At 45.2% G+C, this 18,210-nt stretch overlaps 1 protein-coding gene and 1 long non-coding RNA gene across 7 annotated transcripts in view; one reads left to right on the top strand and one right to left on the bottom strand.

Moving 5' to 3' along the window:
- The window catches only part of CDC6 (cell division cycle 6), a 44,930-nt gene that overhangs the window by 7,761 nt on the left and 18,959 nt on the right, over nucleotides 1–18,210 (top strand). For 3 of the 6 annotated variants that reach the window (XM_019416064.2, XM_053892834.1, XM_019416063.2), the window contains exons 2-12: nucleotides 869–1,056; nucleotides 2,124–2,405; nucleotides 2,529–2,728; nucleotides 2,980–3,155; nucleotides 3,560–3,666; nucleotides 4,116–4,255; nucleotides 5,150–5,250; nucleotides 6,399–6,463; nucleotides 8,679–8,881; nucleotides 9,293–9,433; nucleotides 9,975–10,685. In XM_019416064.2, the coding sequence (XP_019271609.1) occupies nucleotides 882–1,056; nucleotides 2,124–2,405; nucleotides 2,529–2,728; nucleotides 2,980–3,155; nucleotides 3,560–3,666; nucleotides 4,116–4,255; nucleotides 5,150–5,250; nucleotides 6,399–6,463; nucleotides 8,679–8,881; nucleotides 9,293–9,433; nucleotides 9,975–10,064 (1,680 nt within the window). In that variant the 5' untranslated portion in view covers nucleotides 869–881 and the 3' untranslated portion in view covers nucleotides 10,065–10,685. Of the gene's footprint in view, nucleotides 1–27; nucleotides 112–868; nucleotides 1,057–2,123; nucleotides 2,406–2,528; nucleotides 2,729–2,979; nucleotides 3,156–3,559; nucleotides 3,667–4,115; nucleotides 4,256–5,149; nucleotides 5,251–6,398; nucleotides 6,464–8,678; nucleotides 8,882–9,292; nucleotides 9,434–9,974; nucleotides 10,686–18,210 lie in introns of those variants that run through there. The other 3 variants (XM_053892835.1, XR_008418746.1, XM_053892836.1) reach the window with 3 other exon arrangements.
- On the bottom strand, nucleotides 2,289–16,443 carry LOC109247448 (uncharacterized). The gene is made up of 3 exons (XR_002071743.2): nucleotides 16,267–16,443; nucleotides 12,738–12,914; nucleotides 2,289–2,585 (listed from the first exon to the last, which is right to left on the bottom strand). It is a non-coding gene; the product is annotated as an uncharacterized LOC109247448 (long non-coding RNA).

Here is an 18,210-nt window from a genome sequence, read left to right as displayed (position 1 = left end):
GCCTTGTAAGGTGGAGAGGAGAGGATTGCTCGGGGAGGCCTAAGGCCCAGGAGGCAGCGGAGTTGGGAGAGCGGCTACGGCGAGGGCCGCTGCTTCCCCCTGAGGATCGAGGTGAAGTGAGGGGAGAAGAGCTCAGATCGTCAGAGGTCTGGGGTCGGAGTAAGAGAAGGGAGTAGCCTGGCAGTCGTGCGTGGAATAAAGGGGCTGAATGTCGAAGGAGGGAGATGTTTCGGAGTGGGGTTGAGAAGGTGTGGCGTGAGGACTGAGTGCAGGGTGGAGGGAAGACCGTATATATGTCAGGGTACTGGGCCAACCTGGTGATAAAGACACACCCCGTGCCCGGAGTGAGGGAATTAGAAGTCCTGTAGAAGTCAGTTAAGATAAACTTTTTATTGCATCACTCAAGTGCTTAAGAATTTGGGCTCTGGAACCAGAATGCCTGGCCTGCTATGACTTTGGGCTTTTGTCCCTCTGAGTTTTCTCCTCTGTAAAATAAGAATAGTAAGAGTGCCGACCTCTAGTGTGTAAAACTTAAATGAGTCAGTGCCTAAGGGGCCCCGAGCTGGCTCTGTCCGTAGAGCATGCGACTTGTGCTCTCAGGGGTCATGAGTCGGAGCTCCACGCTGGGTGTAGAGATTCTTTAAAGTGAAAATAAAATGCTTATAACAGCGTCTTACACACAGTAGGTAGACAGCAAGTGTTTGTTATTATTGCTCAGATTTGGATGTGAAGTAGAACTGAATGCTAAAATATTGTTATCACATAATTTACTTATGAAATGTTGCTTAGTTATAAATTCCATGTTAGCTACTTTTCCTTCATTTTTTACATATTGACAGATTGCCCTGTTCCCTTTTTTTGTACCCAGCCGTGTTGCCATCATGCCTCAAACCCGATCCCAGTCACAGGCTACAATCAGTTTTCCAAAAAAGAAGCTGTCTCGGACATTGGACAAAGCTAAAACTTCTGGTGACACCAAACTAGAACTGACCAATGTCCAGGCCTCACGCCGTTCTTGTGTAAAAATTCTGCCTCTCAGCCCCAGAAAACGTCTTGGTAAGCTATCCATTATAGCAGTACAACTTTTTGCCTGGTAGCTCTTTGTTTGTTTAGTTTGAGAGAGAGAGAGAGAGAGAGAAAGCATGAGTGGGGGGAAGGGGCAGAGGGAGAGAGAGAATCTTAAGCAGGCTCCACGCTCAGCACAGAGCCCCACTCGGGGTTTGATTCCCACCACCCTGGGATCATGACCTGAGCCCAAATCAAGAGTCGGGTGTTCAACTGATGGAGCCACCCAGGCACCCTGTGACTGGTAGCTCTTGACCTCTCTTTCTTCAATAATAAGATGCCTAGTCCTTTGAAGCAGCTTCCTAAGTTCATTTAAGACCACTGTGTTCTTAAACTAGTTAAAAAAAAAAAGACCACTCTGTTCACTTTGGTTATTTTCAAAATAGTTGCTAAATTCATTTACTGAACTTCAGAGTTAAGCTCCGTGTTGAGGTCACTTTCTGAACTGCTTAACAGTTCTGGTATTCAGTTCCTTAATTTTGAACTTAGTCGTCAGTGTTTTAAATGACCTTGCAGTTATTTATATAGTATTTTGAAGCTTTCACCTCATTAATGGTGAAATTAATAGAAACAAAATAATAGAAGATTGTTTTAGAACAGTAGTTGGCAATCCTGTCTTGTTTTAGATCTTTTTTTGTTTTTTTGTTTTTAAATGAAGGGTGATGTGGCAGTATCTAAAGACATTTTTTGGTTGTCACAATTGAGGGAGTGGCATAGTGGATAAAGGCCAGGGATGCTGCTGAACATTCTACAATGCACAGGATAGCTCCCTACAAGAATTATTCGGTCCAAGATCTCAATGGTGCCAAGACTGACAAACCTTGTTTTAGAGCAATGTTAAAAATTTCATCCCACTAAACCCGTTTGCTTTCTGCCAAATAGTAGTAAGATTCAGTGGTGCCATCTGGTGGCCAGTATTTGCTTCTAGATGAGAGGCATTTTATTTTGGTGGTTTTGATTATGGAAATTTGACTCTTGCTGAGAAAAGCAGAGATGTTCCAAGTCCTTTTACTATCCACTACTATGAATGACCGTATTTTGATTTTAATATATTTCAGGTGATGATAATCTATGCAACACTCCCCATTTGCCACCCTGTTCTCCACCAAAACAAGGCAAGAAAGAGAATGGCCCCCCTCGCTTCCATACACCTAAGGGGCGCAGATTGGTGTTTGACAATCAGCTGACAATTAAGTCTCCTAGCAAAAGAGAACAAGCCAGAGTTCACCAAAACAAAATACATTCCTCAGTTCGAAAAGGTCAAGAGATTACAACAAATTCTGAGCAGAGATGTCCACTGGAGAAAGAATCTGCATGTATGAGACTGTTCAAGCAAGAAGGTTCGTTCTCACATGTCAGCTGTTAGTACAGCCTCATAAACAAGCTGGTGACTCCAGATGAAACCCAGTGGATCTTCTTAGTCTCCTCTGTTGTATCTAATTGTCCTTTCACGTTTGACACAGGCACTTGCTACCAGCAAGCAAAGCTGGTCCTGAATACAGCTGTCCCAGATCGGCTGCCTGCCAGGGAAAAGGAGATGAATGTCATCAGGAATTTCCTGAGGGAGCACATCTGTGGGAAAAAAGCTGGAAGTCTTTATCTTTCTGGTCCTCCTGGAACTGGAAAAACTGCCTGCTTAAGCCGAATTCTGCAAGACCTCAAGGTACACTGAAAGTCTGAAATATGAAGCTCTTGCTAAAATGACACTTGGTTATTAAGGGTTAAGAAAAAGCAGACATGCTTAGGAGATTGAAGTCTTCCCTCAAATAAGATGTTTTTAGTTTCATTGTCTAAATCTTTCTAAATGAAAGTAGAACTTATTCTCTTACATGCATTTAACTCCTCAAAGACGCTTTAGGTCCCATCAAACCTTTATCTGAGGGCAAAATATCTCTCATGTTTGCATTTTTCTAGAAGGAACTGAAAGGCTTTAAAACTATCATGCTGAATTGCATGTCCTTGAGGACTGCCCAGGCTGTATTCCCAGCTATTGCTCAGGAGATTTGTCAGGAAGAAGTATGCAGGCCAGCTGGGAAGGACATGATGAAGAAACTGGAAAACCATATGACTGCAGAGAAGGGCCCCATGATGTAAGTATTGCTCTGCTGCATGTTGTTCTATAAAAATCTGCAAGGTCTGTTGCCCACAAACTCATATTCTAGTCTCTTGAATTTATCAGTTTGTATAAAAAAAGAACATTTCCTATATTTGCTGTACAAGAGGTAGTTACATATGCTTAAAGGGAAAGAAGAGAGGAAAAATACACGTTCTAATTTTAAATTGGAAAAAATGTTTTTAAACTAATTGCTTGAAAAACCTGTATGTTACTTTTATGTGCTGGTGGGGGTTATCATTGTAACAGTGACTGGAGAGAGGACAGCTTATGACCTCCAAACTGGTGTCAGTTGTAGGAATGTGACTTGAGTCAGCCCAGATCTCACAGATTGGAGACTTAAGGTGAACATGGATACTAATCACTTCTCTTTATATGTAGTGTGTTGGTGTTGGACGAGGTGGATCAGCTGGACAGCAAAGGGCAGGATGTGTTGTACACGCTGTTCGAATGGCCATGGTTAAGCAATTCTCGATTGGTGCTGATTGGTTAGTGTTCAGTTGCTAATGTTACAGGATGGTTCTAAAGAATTCTTTTTTAATCGCTTCATCTTATCTATCACCTATTTTATGTTAAGCCAGCTTTCTGCTTTCTTATCAAAATGAAAGTTACTACAAAATAATAGTAGTTTTAACCTAAAATCAGTTTTGTGAAGTCTGAATAGAAATGCTATAATACTTCATTTCAGAGACCGTTGATTTTTGGACTATCTGGTCCTATTTATTAGTGAACAATTCTAAACCTAACTTGAACAGAGCATTCTAAGGTGACTGTGTACATCTTACCTAATAAGTATGGGTGGAGGGTGGGTGGCAAGTGAGAAGCAACAGTTAGAATGCTGGATTATAACTAGAAATTTTGTTCAGCTTTCAAAGGGTTTAGTTTTCCTTATAGGTGATTTGACCTTGATGATTGGTAGTATTTATCTCCTCCTCAGGTATTGCTAATACCCTAGATCTCACGGACAGAATTCTGCCGAGGCTTCAAGCTAGAGAAAAATGTAAGCCACAGCTGTTGAACTTCCCACCTTATACCAAAAATCAGATAGCTGCTATCTTGCAGGATCGGCTTGATCTGGTAAGTCCCACCTATTGTACCACATTATGTATCTCTTGGATCAGCTCTGGAGGGGAAGCCTAGCAGTCATTCTAAAATATTTTTGCTTAGATTGCTTTCCTTAGCAGGGAGTTCTTGTGGGCCATAGTGAGAACATTTTTATATGAATTTCCACCCAAGGCTCCATTTATTGGGTGCCTCAGTGTTGGAATAAAAATAAGAGAAGAATCACTCAATACTGTTTTTTCCTCTTTTTTTTCAAGTTTATGTATTTGTAGTAATCTCTACACCCAATGTGGAGCTCAGACTCATGACCCTAAGATCAAGAGCTGCATGCTCTTCTGAGTGAGCCAGCCAAGTGCCCTTAATCCTTTAAAAGAAATTTTTTTAATGTTTATTTATTATTGAGAGACAGAGCATGAGCATGGGTGGGGCAGAGAGAGGAGGAGACACAGACTCTGAAGCAGGCTCCAGGCTCTGAGCTGCCAGCACAGAGTCTGTTGTGGGACTCGAACTCATACAAACCTCGAGATATGACCTGAGCAGAAGTCGGATGCTCAACCGGCTGAGCCACCCAGGCGCCCTGCCCCTCAATCCTTTTTAAATGGCCTTTAAAAATAGGGCCTATGAAAAAAACTTTCTCTTGAAAATGACCAAATAGATTTTATTTTAGTTTAGTTTTGCTAATTTCTGATTGCCTTTTTTCCCCATTCATGAACCTCAAGTACATGCTTACAGAATGCTTAAATGTGTGAAATTTCCATTTACTTTATGAGCAAAAAAGGCATCTCTTAGATCCTAAAGGGTGGCCAGTCAAGTTTAGACTTAACATGAAAATATGTATATCAGGGACCTAAATTACAGAGAGGGGGAATATTATACTTCATGTTGTCATCCCCTATGTCTTGTCCAAAGGTATCTAGAGATCAGGTTCTGGACAATGCTGCAATTCAATTCTGTGCCCGAAAAGTCTCTGCTGTTTCAGGAGATGTTCGAAAAGCACTAGATGTTTGCAGGTGAGTTATGGCACTGTCGGCTACTTTTATTAAAAAAAGAAATGATGTTAATTGTCTCATGTAACTCAAGTGAATGTGGCTTAAGAGGCTGCATTCTGCCACTTCTTACACTCAGAAAGGAGGACTTGTTTCTCAGTGGGGAGCTCTGCATTTCCACCGTGTTAATGTCTGAAACATTATCAGTCCATTACCTACAGAGGGAGAAACAAATGAGATGTTGCTGGCACTCCCTGTGGTGATTATAGATTGGTTAATTACATTTGTATTAAAAAAGACTCCAGTTTACTTTTCCATTAGCTGGTCTCAAGCAGGTTTATTTATGGACCTGAACCATCTTTGCCTTTAGACTTTTTTTTCCTTCCTTTCCTTTTGTGAGCACCCCTTCCTCCTGTTGGTGGTCCCCCACAGTTGTACTCTAGACCTCTCTCTCCCTTCCCATCCTCTGCCCCTCCTGCTGGGGAAAGCCTCTGTGCTGACTGATGAAATTTCTTCCTTCCCAGTAGGGACACTGGGTCCATTAAAATGATACTTGCTGTGTTGGCCCGCTGGTCCAACCTCCCCCTACTGCCATGCAAAAGATCCAGGCCTGGCTTATGGCTTCCTGTGGGCAAAGTACTTTGGAGACAGCAGTGGGAGAGTAAGCTCTGCCTATTGCTAGATGGCATGATCCTGGATTTGAAAGTTTCCCCTAGTCAGCAAACTAGTTGGGTAAAGACTGCAACTATGAGCAATTGTCATGTAGGCTGGTGTGGTTTAGCCTATATGTATCATATGTATATGTAGCCAAGGACTCCCCTTTTAGCTCCAGTGCGTATGGGTGGTACTGGCTCTCTGTAGTCGGTCACCCACCCACATATCCTCTCTCCTATCCATGACATTTTTTCCTTGTTCAGAATGTTATTATTGGCCACATGTATGATGACCTACTTGGCATCTATAAGAGGAAACCATATAGTGTTGAAGTTTCTCAGATTCCCTGGTCCATGAAATTATTTCAAGGCAATTAAGTCCCCTTTAGCTGAGACATAACCCAGCTTCATTTAGGGGCTTTGAAATTATAAAACACGTGTCTGTTTTTGAGCTTGGTGGTTTGGTGTGGTGTTTGGTTTGGCTCAGCCTAAATTAATTTTAGAAATATTTTTTTATAGGAGAGCTATTGAAATTGTAGAGTCGGATGTCAAAAGCCAGACTATCCTCAAACCGCTGTCTGAATGTAAGTAGTTTATCTCCTTCCCGTCTTCCTTTATAATTGGAAGCTTAACTTTTCTGAGGAAAGGGGTAGAAAGATGAAATGAACACAGTTAAATCCACACTTATCCTGTTCTGTATTCTCTGTTTTTGGTCAATTTCATCTACTTTACTTGAGTCTGGCCTGTCAGTACTGTAGTCCATGCATTGCTGGAAATGAGCTCCCCAGGGTGTTATAGAAATGGCTGGGTCATAGTAAGTTTTCTTTCTAAACTCTAGAAATGAAAATTGTAGACAATAAGGCTTGCCCAGCTTCTCTCTGGGTTCTTGTGTTGAGTGCACTTTAGGTCTTGATATAGGTGAAAAGGAAGCCCAGTAAATAAGAGTCAGACAGTGAGAGAATCTTGTTCAACTTGGGATATCTCAAGCCTTTACACATGTGTAGGAGGGTGAAGATACAAACATGATATTGCTACAGTGGGCTGTTAGAAAAATGACAAAATTAATTTTCCTTTCCGTTAGCTTTGTTCTCTTAGTCATGGCGGATGTAAAATGGCCCTGAACTACGTATCTTGTCAGTATTTTAATATCCAGTGTTAATCTTTAGAAACAAGACAGTCTGATTTGATTGTTTCTTCTTTCACTCCTGCAGTGGTTGAGAGTTATCAAAATTGTTTCTAGCACTATAGTTCCATAGAAAACTCACTTTCTTTTCTTCCCTTCCCTTCCCTCCCCTCCCTTCCCTCTTTTCTTTTCTCTCTTCTTTTCCTTTTTCTTTTCTTTTCTTTTCCTTTCTTTTTTCTTTTCTTTTCTTTTCTCTTCTTTTCTTTTCTTTTCTCTCCCCCTCTCCCCTTCTCTCCCTTCCTCCCTTCCTTTTCATCAATTTGTTGAAAGGAAATCAATAAAAATATTTCAGAAGTAGCCAAATTCAGAGCGTATGCTAATTAATGGTAGGTAATATATACCAATGCATAGATTAGGTTATTGGTAATTAATGGTAGGTAATATATACCAATGCATAGATTAGGTTATTGGTTTCTCTTTAACTTTTCAGATTATTCCTTTTCCTCAAGCAATAACATTTAGGCTTGTCAGTGCCCCTGTGAGCACCACTGGCACACACATAGCTAAAGGAGGTTGTAGGCTTCTGGCATAAATTATCAGACTAACTACATTCCTGTCTTTTGACCTCTGGTATGTGTGATTAGCTTTTAATGGCTCCAGAAAGCTATACGGAGGCTGATTTCAACTAAATGTAAGAAGGCGCTTTCTAGTAAATAGCAGTAACTGGGCTTCTTTGACACATATGTGGGTTCCCTAGCTTTGAAGATATTCAAACAAAAGCTGGATAGATGATCACTGGTTGGGATTGTTTGGGGTAGGAAGCAAGAAGAGACCTCTAAATTCCTTTCAACTTTAAGATTCAGCTACTTGATCAGTGATCTCCAGTTTCTCTACTACCGCTAGTTCACAGCAGCATCCCATTTGTGGTAACAAAATAGAAGCAAATTGCTTCGGGGTGACTGCACGTGGTCTGAGGAAGTAACTTAGGCAAAGGTTGTTACAGAGCAAATCCTTCCTCTGTCCAAACAATGAGGCCACAGTCCTAGGCATCTTGTTGGCAGTTCCCCAACCTCCCGCCTCCGAGATGGTGCTATCTGCTAAGATATCCAATGACATTTTCTCAAGTGTTGCTCTATTGTAGATCAGCTTAGGCAAGTGAACCAAACCTCAAAGGTCATTTGGGGAGGCTATCTAGAAGAATTATGTAGGATTCCCTTTACTGTCCACATTTAGCCACTCATTTGATTCAAGATATTAGGTAATTCTTACAATTTCTTTTTCCTTTCTTAATTACCATGCACAATCATCCTTGCCTTAAGGTTCTGTTCTTTTTCATCTTCAAGATACTAAGAACTTCCAAGGCAGAATACAGTAGTTTTCTGTCTAGTCCTTCTTTCCTGAGGTGGATTTTGTCTCCCTGACATTAAATTGCATTCCACAGGACAAAATAGCTTGCCGTTCTACCCAGAAAGAGGAAAACCCAATTTTCCAAGTCATCATATTTTTAAGGATAGCATTGTCTCTCATCCTTTGGCTTCTAGTCACAGAGTTGGAACCTCCACTTTTGCCACCACATGACTGCACTTGAATTTCTTTCAGCTAAAACTTAGTATTGTCTGTCTCAATGCACACGATATTTTAAAATTTTAATTAAGCTTGATTTATTTACTTTTTAGGTAAATCGCCCTCTGAGTCACTGGTTCCCAGGAGGGTTGGTCTTATTCACATATCCCAAGTCATCTCAGAAGTTGATGGTAACAGAATGACTTTGAGCCAAGAAGGGGCACAAGATTCCTTCCCCCTTCAGCAGAAGATATTGGTCTGCTCTTTGCTGCTCTTGACCAGGCAGCTGAAAATCAAAGAGGTCACTCTGGGGAAGGTGAGTTGAGAATCTGCTTTGCAGAGCAGATATTGTCCAAAAGGCCTATTATGCTCCAGCTGATATGAATTAAAAATGGATTTTTAACAATAAGAATAAATATTGGTACCATATAAAAGGCAACTGGCTTTATTTCCCTTGGGTTGTGGTTGAGAATTTCCCATTAATTTCCTCCTCTCCATTTCTTCCTCTCCCTAAGAAATATATAGAGCTCCTCTCCTGCATTACAGTACAGTCTGTTGGCAATGTCTACAGTGTGCCTCTTCGAGGATTTGATTGAAAAGAGGGAAAATTAGGGTATTCAGATAACCTACAAATGCAAACTCACAATTTAAAAAAAAAAAAAAAAGATTATAAAGTTACAAAAGATAGAACTTTTAAACAACTTTTGTTCTTCCTTATTCCTCCCAGTTACATGAAGCTTATAGTAACGTCTGTCGCAAACAGCAGGTGGCAGCTGTGGACCAGTCAGAGTGTTTGTCACTTTCAGGGCTCTTGGAGGCCAGGGGCATTTTAGGATTAAAGAAAAACAAGGAAACCCGCTTCACAAAGGTACAACTAACTGCTTCTTTGTGATAATGCTTTTAATTGTCATGTTTTGGAGAGATTATCTTTTGCTAAAGTAAAGATTTAAATATGACCACAGTTAGGTAAACAATTTTTTTTGTTAAGTAGAGTTTAAGATCTGTGAGGATGGGGGGCACCTAGTGGCTCAGTCGGTTAAGCATCTGACTTCAGCTCAGGTCATGATCCCACTTCAGCTCAGGTCACGATCTGGTGGTTCGTGATTTCAAGCTCCTTGTCTGAGCTGTACTGACAGCTCACAGCCTGGAGCCTGCTTTGGATCTGTCACTACCTCTCTGCCCCTCCCCTGCTTGCACTCTGTTTCTCAAAAATAAATAAACATTTTTAAAAATTAAAAAAAAAAAAAAAGATCTGTGAGGATAGGACAATGGTATGAATGAAGCATTCTCTGCGGGCCATTGACTTCTTGCCTCTTGTGACAGAAGTTCAACATGGTAGAAATGTGTGTAATAAAAACTTGACTTTTGTGAGTTCTCCACCATGAAAAGTCCTTTTCTCTTCTTTCCAGGTGTCTTTGAAGATTGAAGAGAAGGAAGTAGAGCATGCTCTAAAAGACAAAGCTTTAATCGGAAATATCTTAGCTACTGGATTGCCTTAAATTCTTTTCTTTTATACTAATGATGCTACCTGAAAGTATCCAGCTGGCATTTAGAGATCTATGGAGTCTTCATTTTAGTACTTTATCCATTCAGTGGCATTCAATGGTAATTTGTGAAAACAATATGACCTTTTTTTAACATGAAACTGATAAATTTTAATCTATGGATTCATGAATATTAGTGCAGAATAATAATTTGGGGTCTTATTTTATGCATTAAAAATTACCAAGTAGACCTTTTTTAATTATATTCACTACCTCCACCTCTTGTGTATCTCTAACCAATATGCTTGTATTGCAGTACACAAGATTTATGTTGTGGAATGTGCTTGTATTTACCTCTTAGTTTCTTCAGACATTGGCATATTTTAAAGAACCTTGGGGCTAGAGTAAGAAGAGAGAAAAAGGATGTTGCAGGAAAATAAGCAAGTCCACGTGGAGATCTGGAGATTTGATCAAAGAATTTCTTTCTTTTTGGAGGATATTGTGTTTGTGTTGCAAGTGCTTCCACACTGTGACATTTTAAAGACTCATTGAGCTTCTTGGGCACTCCCAAGGCTGTGGGGGTGGTAAAGGGACAGTAACTGTACGGATTGTGAATATATTTATTTTCAAGTTGCATCCTTTGTCTTTTTAAGCATGCACATTTCAAGAGAGCTCAGACTTTCAGAAAACCATGTGAAAATTTCTCCCCAAACTGTCCCACAGTCTTAGCTGCCCTCAGATGAAGCCACTTGTTTCCAGATGCTTTCGTTTGGGGTTGGATTTTCATCTGAGCTTCAGATTTTTCCAGTCTTGTTAGATAAATTAATCCATGTGGCTACTCAAGTCTTCCCTTTGCTTCATTTGGTTTCCAGTGGCATTAAATGGTAATTTGTGATGGGGACACCAGAGGGCACCATTATAACACTGACTACCTTAAAACTGCAGGCTTGGGGCTGGGGTAGTTTTGAGGGAAGGGGGAGAAAACCAGTTTGATCCCTTTGGGAGATTACTATACTTTTATATAACTCAAGCAGATGCTTGGAATGCAAACCATGTGCGATGTGAATGGTCTGAGAGCCAGTGACCAAGTCTGTGCTCACTGAGCTCTTTTACCTCTCGGACAGGACTTGAGTTGGGGAACTTGATATTGTACAAATGATCTGTTGGCCAGTGTTTCATTCATGCTGCCCACTGTATCCTTGTAATGTGATCTGGGCCACGGCAGATGGTATGGGATAGAAGAAGGACATGCAGAGAGAGCCCTCTGAAATGAACACTACCCACCGGTGGGTGTGGCAGAGCATTGTCTGTACATGAGAGTCTGAATGTCGTTCTCGCCTTCTCACCTTTACCAGGTTACTCCCTCCCTCTGAGGGTCATCTGTGAGTGGAAAACACAGTTCTGTACCTAGAAGCCTGAGAGTGTCTGGGGCTACAAGGGTTAACAAGCATAATTGCAAAGATTGTCCGAAGGCTGATGGAAAGCAGAGACTGAATGGGATTGAGAACAGATGCGAGGCTTGATTTAAATTACATTTTATTGGATGCTGCAGCCTTAAGAGACGTGACTGCTTTACAGTTTGTTTCCACACTGTGGGCAGCTGCTGTCTGTTCTGTGTCCACAGTAGGATCCTGCCCAAAAAGGAGCGGCCTCCCCACCTCGTTGTGTTTGAGGCTTGGCGCCTTTCTCTTAACTGTAGGGCTTGAGTCAGGAACATGGCTTGACTCGCAGTGGGGCTGCTATGTATCCTCCATGGCTCTGAGCCAAGATTGCATTTGCAGATTCAAAAGGGCCAAATTTCTTTCCCTTCTACCTCTTTTCTCTCCCTTTCCCCTGGTATTTGGAAATAGGGTTTTTTGTGTACTGGTTTGTTAGTTTCCTTTCCTTCAGTTCTCCCCCCACTGTCAATTTCTAGGTCATTGCTGCTCTTAAGACTTCAGCAATTGGAACAGGGTTGGTTCTGTCAATGATGCGTGAAGCAGACTTAGAGTCCCTGCTTGGCTTCCACTGCCCTTGTGGGAGCAAAAGCTGATGTATGTTTGTCAGTGAAGTCTTAAGTGTAATTCAGACAGCCAGAGAGCAGACTGAGAGGAGGAAGAAAGTGCTTTTCTTACTGGCGTTTCTCACTGAAGCTGAGAGCTATGGGAAGGTAGTGGGATTTTTAGAGGGATGGGCCGGACTTGTGGTTACTAGTTTTTGCCAGGATTGTAGCCTGTTTCACATAGAGTAGTGGCAAAGATGCTGACCTACATTCTTCCTCTTGAAGGTGGTGGGGTGTGTGTCTATATCCTGATTTATATTTCTTCACAGAAGCAGATTAAGCTTCCGTAGAGTGTTGATGGGTATTGCCATGGAAAGAACATAGACACAATAAAATTGGTGTGTTTCAACCCCAGAGCTGCCGCTGACATTTCTGGCTCAGTGAAGACTTGCCTGTGGGTAGATAACTAACTGGCAAGAGTGTGTGAGGTCCAAGCTACCCAGAGATCAAAAATATTGGCAGAGCTCTATTTGCTACCCACCCCCCACCCACTGCTCCCTGCCTTTATTAAGTGCCCTTTTAAGATTGACCAATAAGAACTGGGAGGTAGGATTGAGATACTTCTTGAGGATCTTCAAAAATATCTATTGAGAGGTGTTGCCTTGACTACCGAGGGAGACCAAAAGAAAGAGCCAAGATGTACTTACCTTTGTGTCTGTCCCCAGCACCTAGTACAGCGTGGGGTACCTGGTAGGTATTCAGTAAACAGTCATTGAATGGACGGATAAATGAACCAAGGAAAACACTGCCTTTTCCTCCATCTCGAGGCCAGTTATCAGAAGGTAAACACTGTTGGTGTTTCTGCACGGAGGTGGAGCAGGGCCCTGTAAAAGAAGGGTGCTCCATCTTACAAGATGTGTCTTGACACATTGTGGAGCGTTTATTGGTCTCACAGATGCGTACCAATCGCTCCCTCTGATGTAGTGGCATTTTGCTTGAGGCAACTTCCACACTGCTCCCAGGAAGCCTCGGGTTTGGGGAGAGGGAGTCCTACCCATGGGCTGGGAAGATGGGCACCTGTCTGGATGTTACCTAGTGTCCCTAGGGATTGGCCGGAAGCTTTGCCTCCATTTGGCAAGGGATCAGGGAGGAACACACCTTTGGTGTCCCACTTTGTAACTTTTGAAGAAAGTGGTGATCTCAGGTTCTTCCTGAAAATCTGAGGTGCCCTCTAAGACATTCCCCTTCATGCTGCAAACGGCACTGGTCTCCCTCTTCTCAGAAGTGCATTCTGTAGGGGGAGAAGGTGTGCCCTCTGGCCTCCCTTGATTTTCAACCCCAGCCCCAAGGCACTGGCAGTAGAAGCTAATTGGGCGCAAGGGGCCTGGGTAGAGGCTGTCTGAAGACTGGGGAAAGGAGAGAGCCAGCTCCTTTTTTAAAAAGCTCTAATTGAGTTCTGAATCAGCCTCCCTCTCTTTGATCCCTCCTCTGTTTCCCACACTGCCTGAAAGAGCTAGATCAGCACTTTATAACAAGGGTGCGCCTGCTCCCCACACCGCCCCCCTCTCCCGACGCGCTCTCCGCTGCCGCCATCCACTGCTTGTCTCCTTCAGTTAAGATAATGAAGATGCTGAGAGATAAAATGTGTATTTAATAAGGGTGGGGGTAGGGAGGCGGAAAGGGGCAGCCAGGGCCTTCCCTAGTTTGGGGCCTAGCCAAGACTCAAGCTGAAAGCAAAGCTGGAGTAAGACTTGGCCCCAGGGTGTGGGGGTTTCTGGGCCTCAATCCAGCTGACTTCACTGCCTGCTGTTTGCCCTAAATTCCCCCACCTCCACCCTCTCACCCCCACACTCCTTTCTTTCCTCTCTCCTTGCTCCCCATGGGGAAAGGGAATCTTGCTTCAACTTTATTTTCAGCTGGTAACTTGGCCTTTGGTGCGGTGCCCCCAGTCCCCGAGTCAGCTGCAAGGTCGGGCTAGGGCAGCCCCCTCTAGCTAAGGCCTGCAGAAGCCTTGGGTTCGCGGTGGGGGGTGAAAAAAAGCTGGAGTTAATGAAGACCAGCTGCTAGTCTGGGTTCTGCCTGCAGTTAGCTGGAGGCCAGCCTTTGGTGGTGGTTGGAGGTACTGGGGTGCGTGACCTCCGTCCCTGGGCACAAGGATATCCTGTGGCAGCTGAGGCTTGCGCTCCTCTCTGGGCTCGGTTTTATCCTTAGTTTGTAAGAGAGGAGTCCGTTTCCCTCTTGCCCTACTCCTCCCCTCTCCAAATAACACTCGCCCTTATTGGGCTTTATAACTGTAGTGGCGGCCCAGCTGAGATCTGAGGATCTCCAAGTTCTTTTGTAAACACTCATTAACTGCCTGGGAAGAACCAAGAGCCCTGGTTAACAGCTGGGAGGGAACTGAGGCACGTTAGGGAGAAAGGCTTGACCTGAGCTCACCCCATGGACTCCACCCTGGGGCCTCCATCCTTCCTGTCTAGCTCCTTTCCTCAGTAATTCCTATAAGGGGGAGAAAGATGTGGGTGAAACACTGCTGCCCTCTCCCCTTCTAGGAAGAGGCCATACTTTCTCCCTGCCCTCGAATCTGTCCCTGACTACCTCCTGCCCCACAGAGTCCCTTCACCCCATGACACTTTCCCTGCTCTGCTGCTGCTGCTGGAGATGCATGCAATTCTCCTTGCAAAATACTCTCACTCCAGCCCTCTGCAGCCCTCCCATCCACCTTTCCCTGGCCCACCAAACCCAAACCCCAGTGCCTCCTTTTGAGGTACTTGGGAAAATCACCTATCCTAAACTGGGCCTGTAACCTTGAAGCTGATCTAATTGTGCTGAGGTCCCTCTGTCCCTTGTATTTTTATTCCAAATGGTAGCTGGGAAAATACTCTTTCTTTACTGAATTCATTCTGGTAAAGTTTCAGGATTAAGGGCTGGGCAGCGGCACTGGTTGACCCCTATGTGTTCTGAATCTCCTCCTGCTGACAATTGCCATTTCTGGTGATAGATGTAACCCAAAGCCCCCCAGCTCCACCTGCTCATACTCTCATCTGTATGTGCATGTCTGCCCACTTTAGCACACTCCCAGGTACACACACCCTAGCCAAGATATGAAACTACCAGTTTCCAACTGCCATGGATGTCTCATCGCCCTTTTACTTGTGGGGAAATCGCCCTCCCCTCCCCTGGGTGGCGTCCTAGGTACTTAGGAATAGTGGGGAGGGATGGGGAGATTGTGCTATGTCTCTGAGGGGCGGGATAGGAGTGAGCACCTGTCCAAAATGCATACCTCCATCCCCAAATTCTCAATGGCTAAGTGGCTTAACAGGAGTGGTAAGGAAGGAAATCTTAACCCCCATCTTCAACATCAAAGCCCAAATCATCTGCTAGGGGCAGGAAGGAAGAAATGTCCTTTTCCTCTTGTCAAATATTATCCTGTCTTCAGCTAAAGTCATCCATGTGCTGTGTATTTGAGACTGAGGACTGTTCCGGTCTCCAGCCCATGACTGAGACACCCTGCTTTCTCCCAGTGAGTTCCTTCTCCCCCTATCAGTCAGCTCTGCACCCGCTGACCCAGCCAGGGCTGGTGGAAGAGGGCGGGGAGAGCTTACTGTTTGCCGAGTGGCCTTTAGGACCCAACGGAAACCCGTGCCTCTTGCAGCAGCCTAACCCAGAAGCAGGGGGGAATCCTGAATCGAGCTGAGAGGGCTTCCCCGGTTCTCCTGGGAACCCCATCGCCCCCCTGCCAGCACACACCTGAGCAGGTAGGACCGCGCACGCCCCTTCCCAATTCCCCCTCGGCCGCCTTCCGCCGGGCTTCTCCGCTGCTGATCTGGTCGTTTCCCTCTCGCCAGTTCAGGCTTTCCCCATCCCTCCTCCCCCACTGATCACTGTGGTCCGGGGAGGTGGGAGCCTGGGAACAGTGGGGTGTCTGAGAGCTCGGAGCCCCCCGCACCCTGCAGCGCCCTTCCCGCGCTCCCTCCCAGGCATTCCCCGATCTCAGGCTAAGAATGGAAAGTGGGGGGAAGGTCTGCCCAGGCCCCACGCCCTTGCACCCTCCTTTGCAGTATTGCCTAATCCCCCTTCCCCCACCTCACCTCGACAGGAGAATTTACCGTGCTGGGGTGATAGTGGAGGGAGCAGGAGAGGAACCAGAGCCTTCCAGGGGGATTTGTCTCTCGCTTCCTCCTGGCCTCCCCGCCCCAAGAGCTTGGGACTTTGGTTTGCCCCCAACTCCCTACTCACCTTGTAGGGGAACTAATGCCCCTTTCCAGATCTCACACTCAGGTGGCTAAAGGCTTTGCTGGAGGGTAGTGGAGGTTGTGAGCAGTTTTCGGTGACCTGTTCCTCTAGGGAAAGTTCTTTCATTCTTTCAGCTTAGAGCCCCCATCACTGCCAATACCTCAGCACCTATTGCAAAGAACCCCCCCCCCAACTACGTGTGTGTGTGTGTGTGTGTGTGTGTGTGTGTGTGTGTGTGTGTGTGTGTGTAGACCATGTGATTTTAAATCTACAAGCTTTGGATAAAGGTGGCTGCGTGCATTGAAGGGGAGAGATCCCAGAATGTGGCCCAGGCCAGAACAGGCTCAGCCCAGATGGCTGGGGAAGGGGGTGTGGACCAGATCTGGGAGGCCACCCAGCCATGCCAGCTCCCTGGGCTCCTTGGCTTTCAGAGCCTCAGGCTCCTGGTGTTACCCCAAAGCTTCTGCCCTCCTGCAGGCTCTCTGGGAAAGGGTTGAATGGCACCTACTGTTTACAGTGGCTTATTTTTCCCTCCAGCTGGGGGCTGACAAAGCCTGCTCTCTGAAGATCTAGGGCATCTCATTCTGGTTTAGTGGGTTTGCAGGAGGGGTGTATGACCTGTCAGAGTAACTGTGTGAATGTGTGTATATCGCCTCTGAGCAGAGCCGACTGGGGAGGAGAGTGATAGGAAAGACTGGTCACACTTTGGGGGAGCCCCTCTAGCTCTCTGTGGTGGAGTGGGCAGCATGTCCCCTGTCCCCAACTGTGAACTCTATCTAGGTGTGGGGTGTGCTTTGCAGTCTCCATGACTCCTTGGATCCCCAACAGGTTGGTTTTGTAGGAAAGGGTGGATAATGGAGTGACTTCAGACTTAGTTCTGCTCTTGACCCAGGAAGCAAAGTAGAGATTCTGAGTGTGAACAGGTATGTGCATTTGTACTGAAGCCTCAGTTTTCTTTCCTTCTTTCTTTCTTTCTTTCTTTCTTTCTTTCTTTCTTTCTTTCTTTCTTTCTTTCTTTCTTTCTTTTCTTTTTCTTCCTTCCTTCCTTTCTTTTTTTCTTTCTTTGACAAAGAAGGGAATTTATTTCAGTGAGGCTAATACAAGGAAGACAGCAGACTAATGTCTCAGACTATCTCCCTCAGTTTCTTCATTTGTAAAAATGGCTATTGGTAGCAAGCCCCGCTTGCCTGATAGGGACACCTCCATAAAGGCCCCATAAGACAATGTATTCTAAAACCCAGTGCAAATGGTAGTTTCCGCTGGGGTGGGAGTGGGGGTTCTAAGATGGGATTCTGTTCCTAAATCTAGGTCAGTCTCTCTGCTTTGGCTTTCCCTCGCCCCAATCCTTCCTTGCCCATCTGGGGGATGGTGGAATCAGGCAGGCTATTGCCCTAGGGGCTGCAGAATTACCCTAATGCCGGTGGTGGCTGTTGCCAGAGAGCCTGTGGTCAGAGAGGACAGATCTCTCTACTAGGCTTTTCTTCCTCTGGGGCTCCACACCTTCTCCCCTGAGCCCCGTCTCCACCTTCCTCTGCCATGCCTGCTCAGCGTCCTTGTCCCTGTCTCTCCCCTGCCCAGTGGCCTCCTTGTCCGGCTCACTGGACAGGGGCCCTAATCGGATTGGACAGCTGAGATATGTGTGGCGGCTGAGAGCAGGGGGGAGGGAAGCCAGTGGGAGGATGGTATGAGGGCTGCCCCTGGCACTGTCCAGGCCTCCCAGGCACCACCTTGGTCCTGCGGACTCCCGGCTTGGCTTGGTCCTGGGGAAGGGGTGCCAGAGGAGGCTAGGAATGAAGATTAGGGGAGGGGGGAATCCACCCAGGACCCCAGGACCTCTTTGATCTTTGGTGGCCTAAACGACACTATCTCTGACCGTGACCTGGAGGAGAGGACAGCAGGTGAGGGCCAGGCTGGCTCTGCCCCCTCCCCCATTCTCCTGGCCCTGTT

Source organism: Panthera pardus, unplaced genomic scaffold (assembly GCF_024362965.1).
Source record: "Panthera pardus isolate Hobbes unplaced genomic scaffold, ASM2436296v1 HiC_scaffold_3, whole genome shotgun sequence".
In the NCBI taxonomy this organism is placed as follows: Eukaryota; Metazoa; Chordata; class Mammalia; order Carnivora; family Felidae; genus Panthera; species Panthera pardus.
This window is presented reverse-complemented; position numbering and strand designations above follow the sequence as displayed.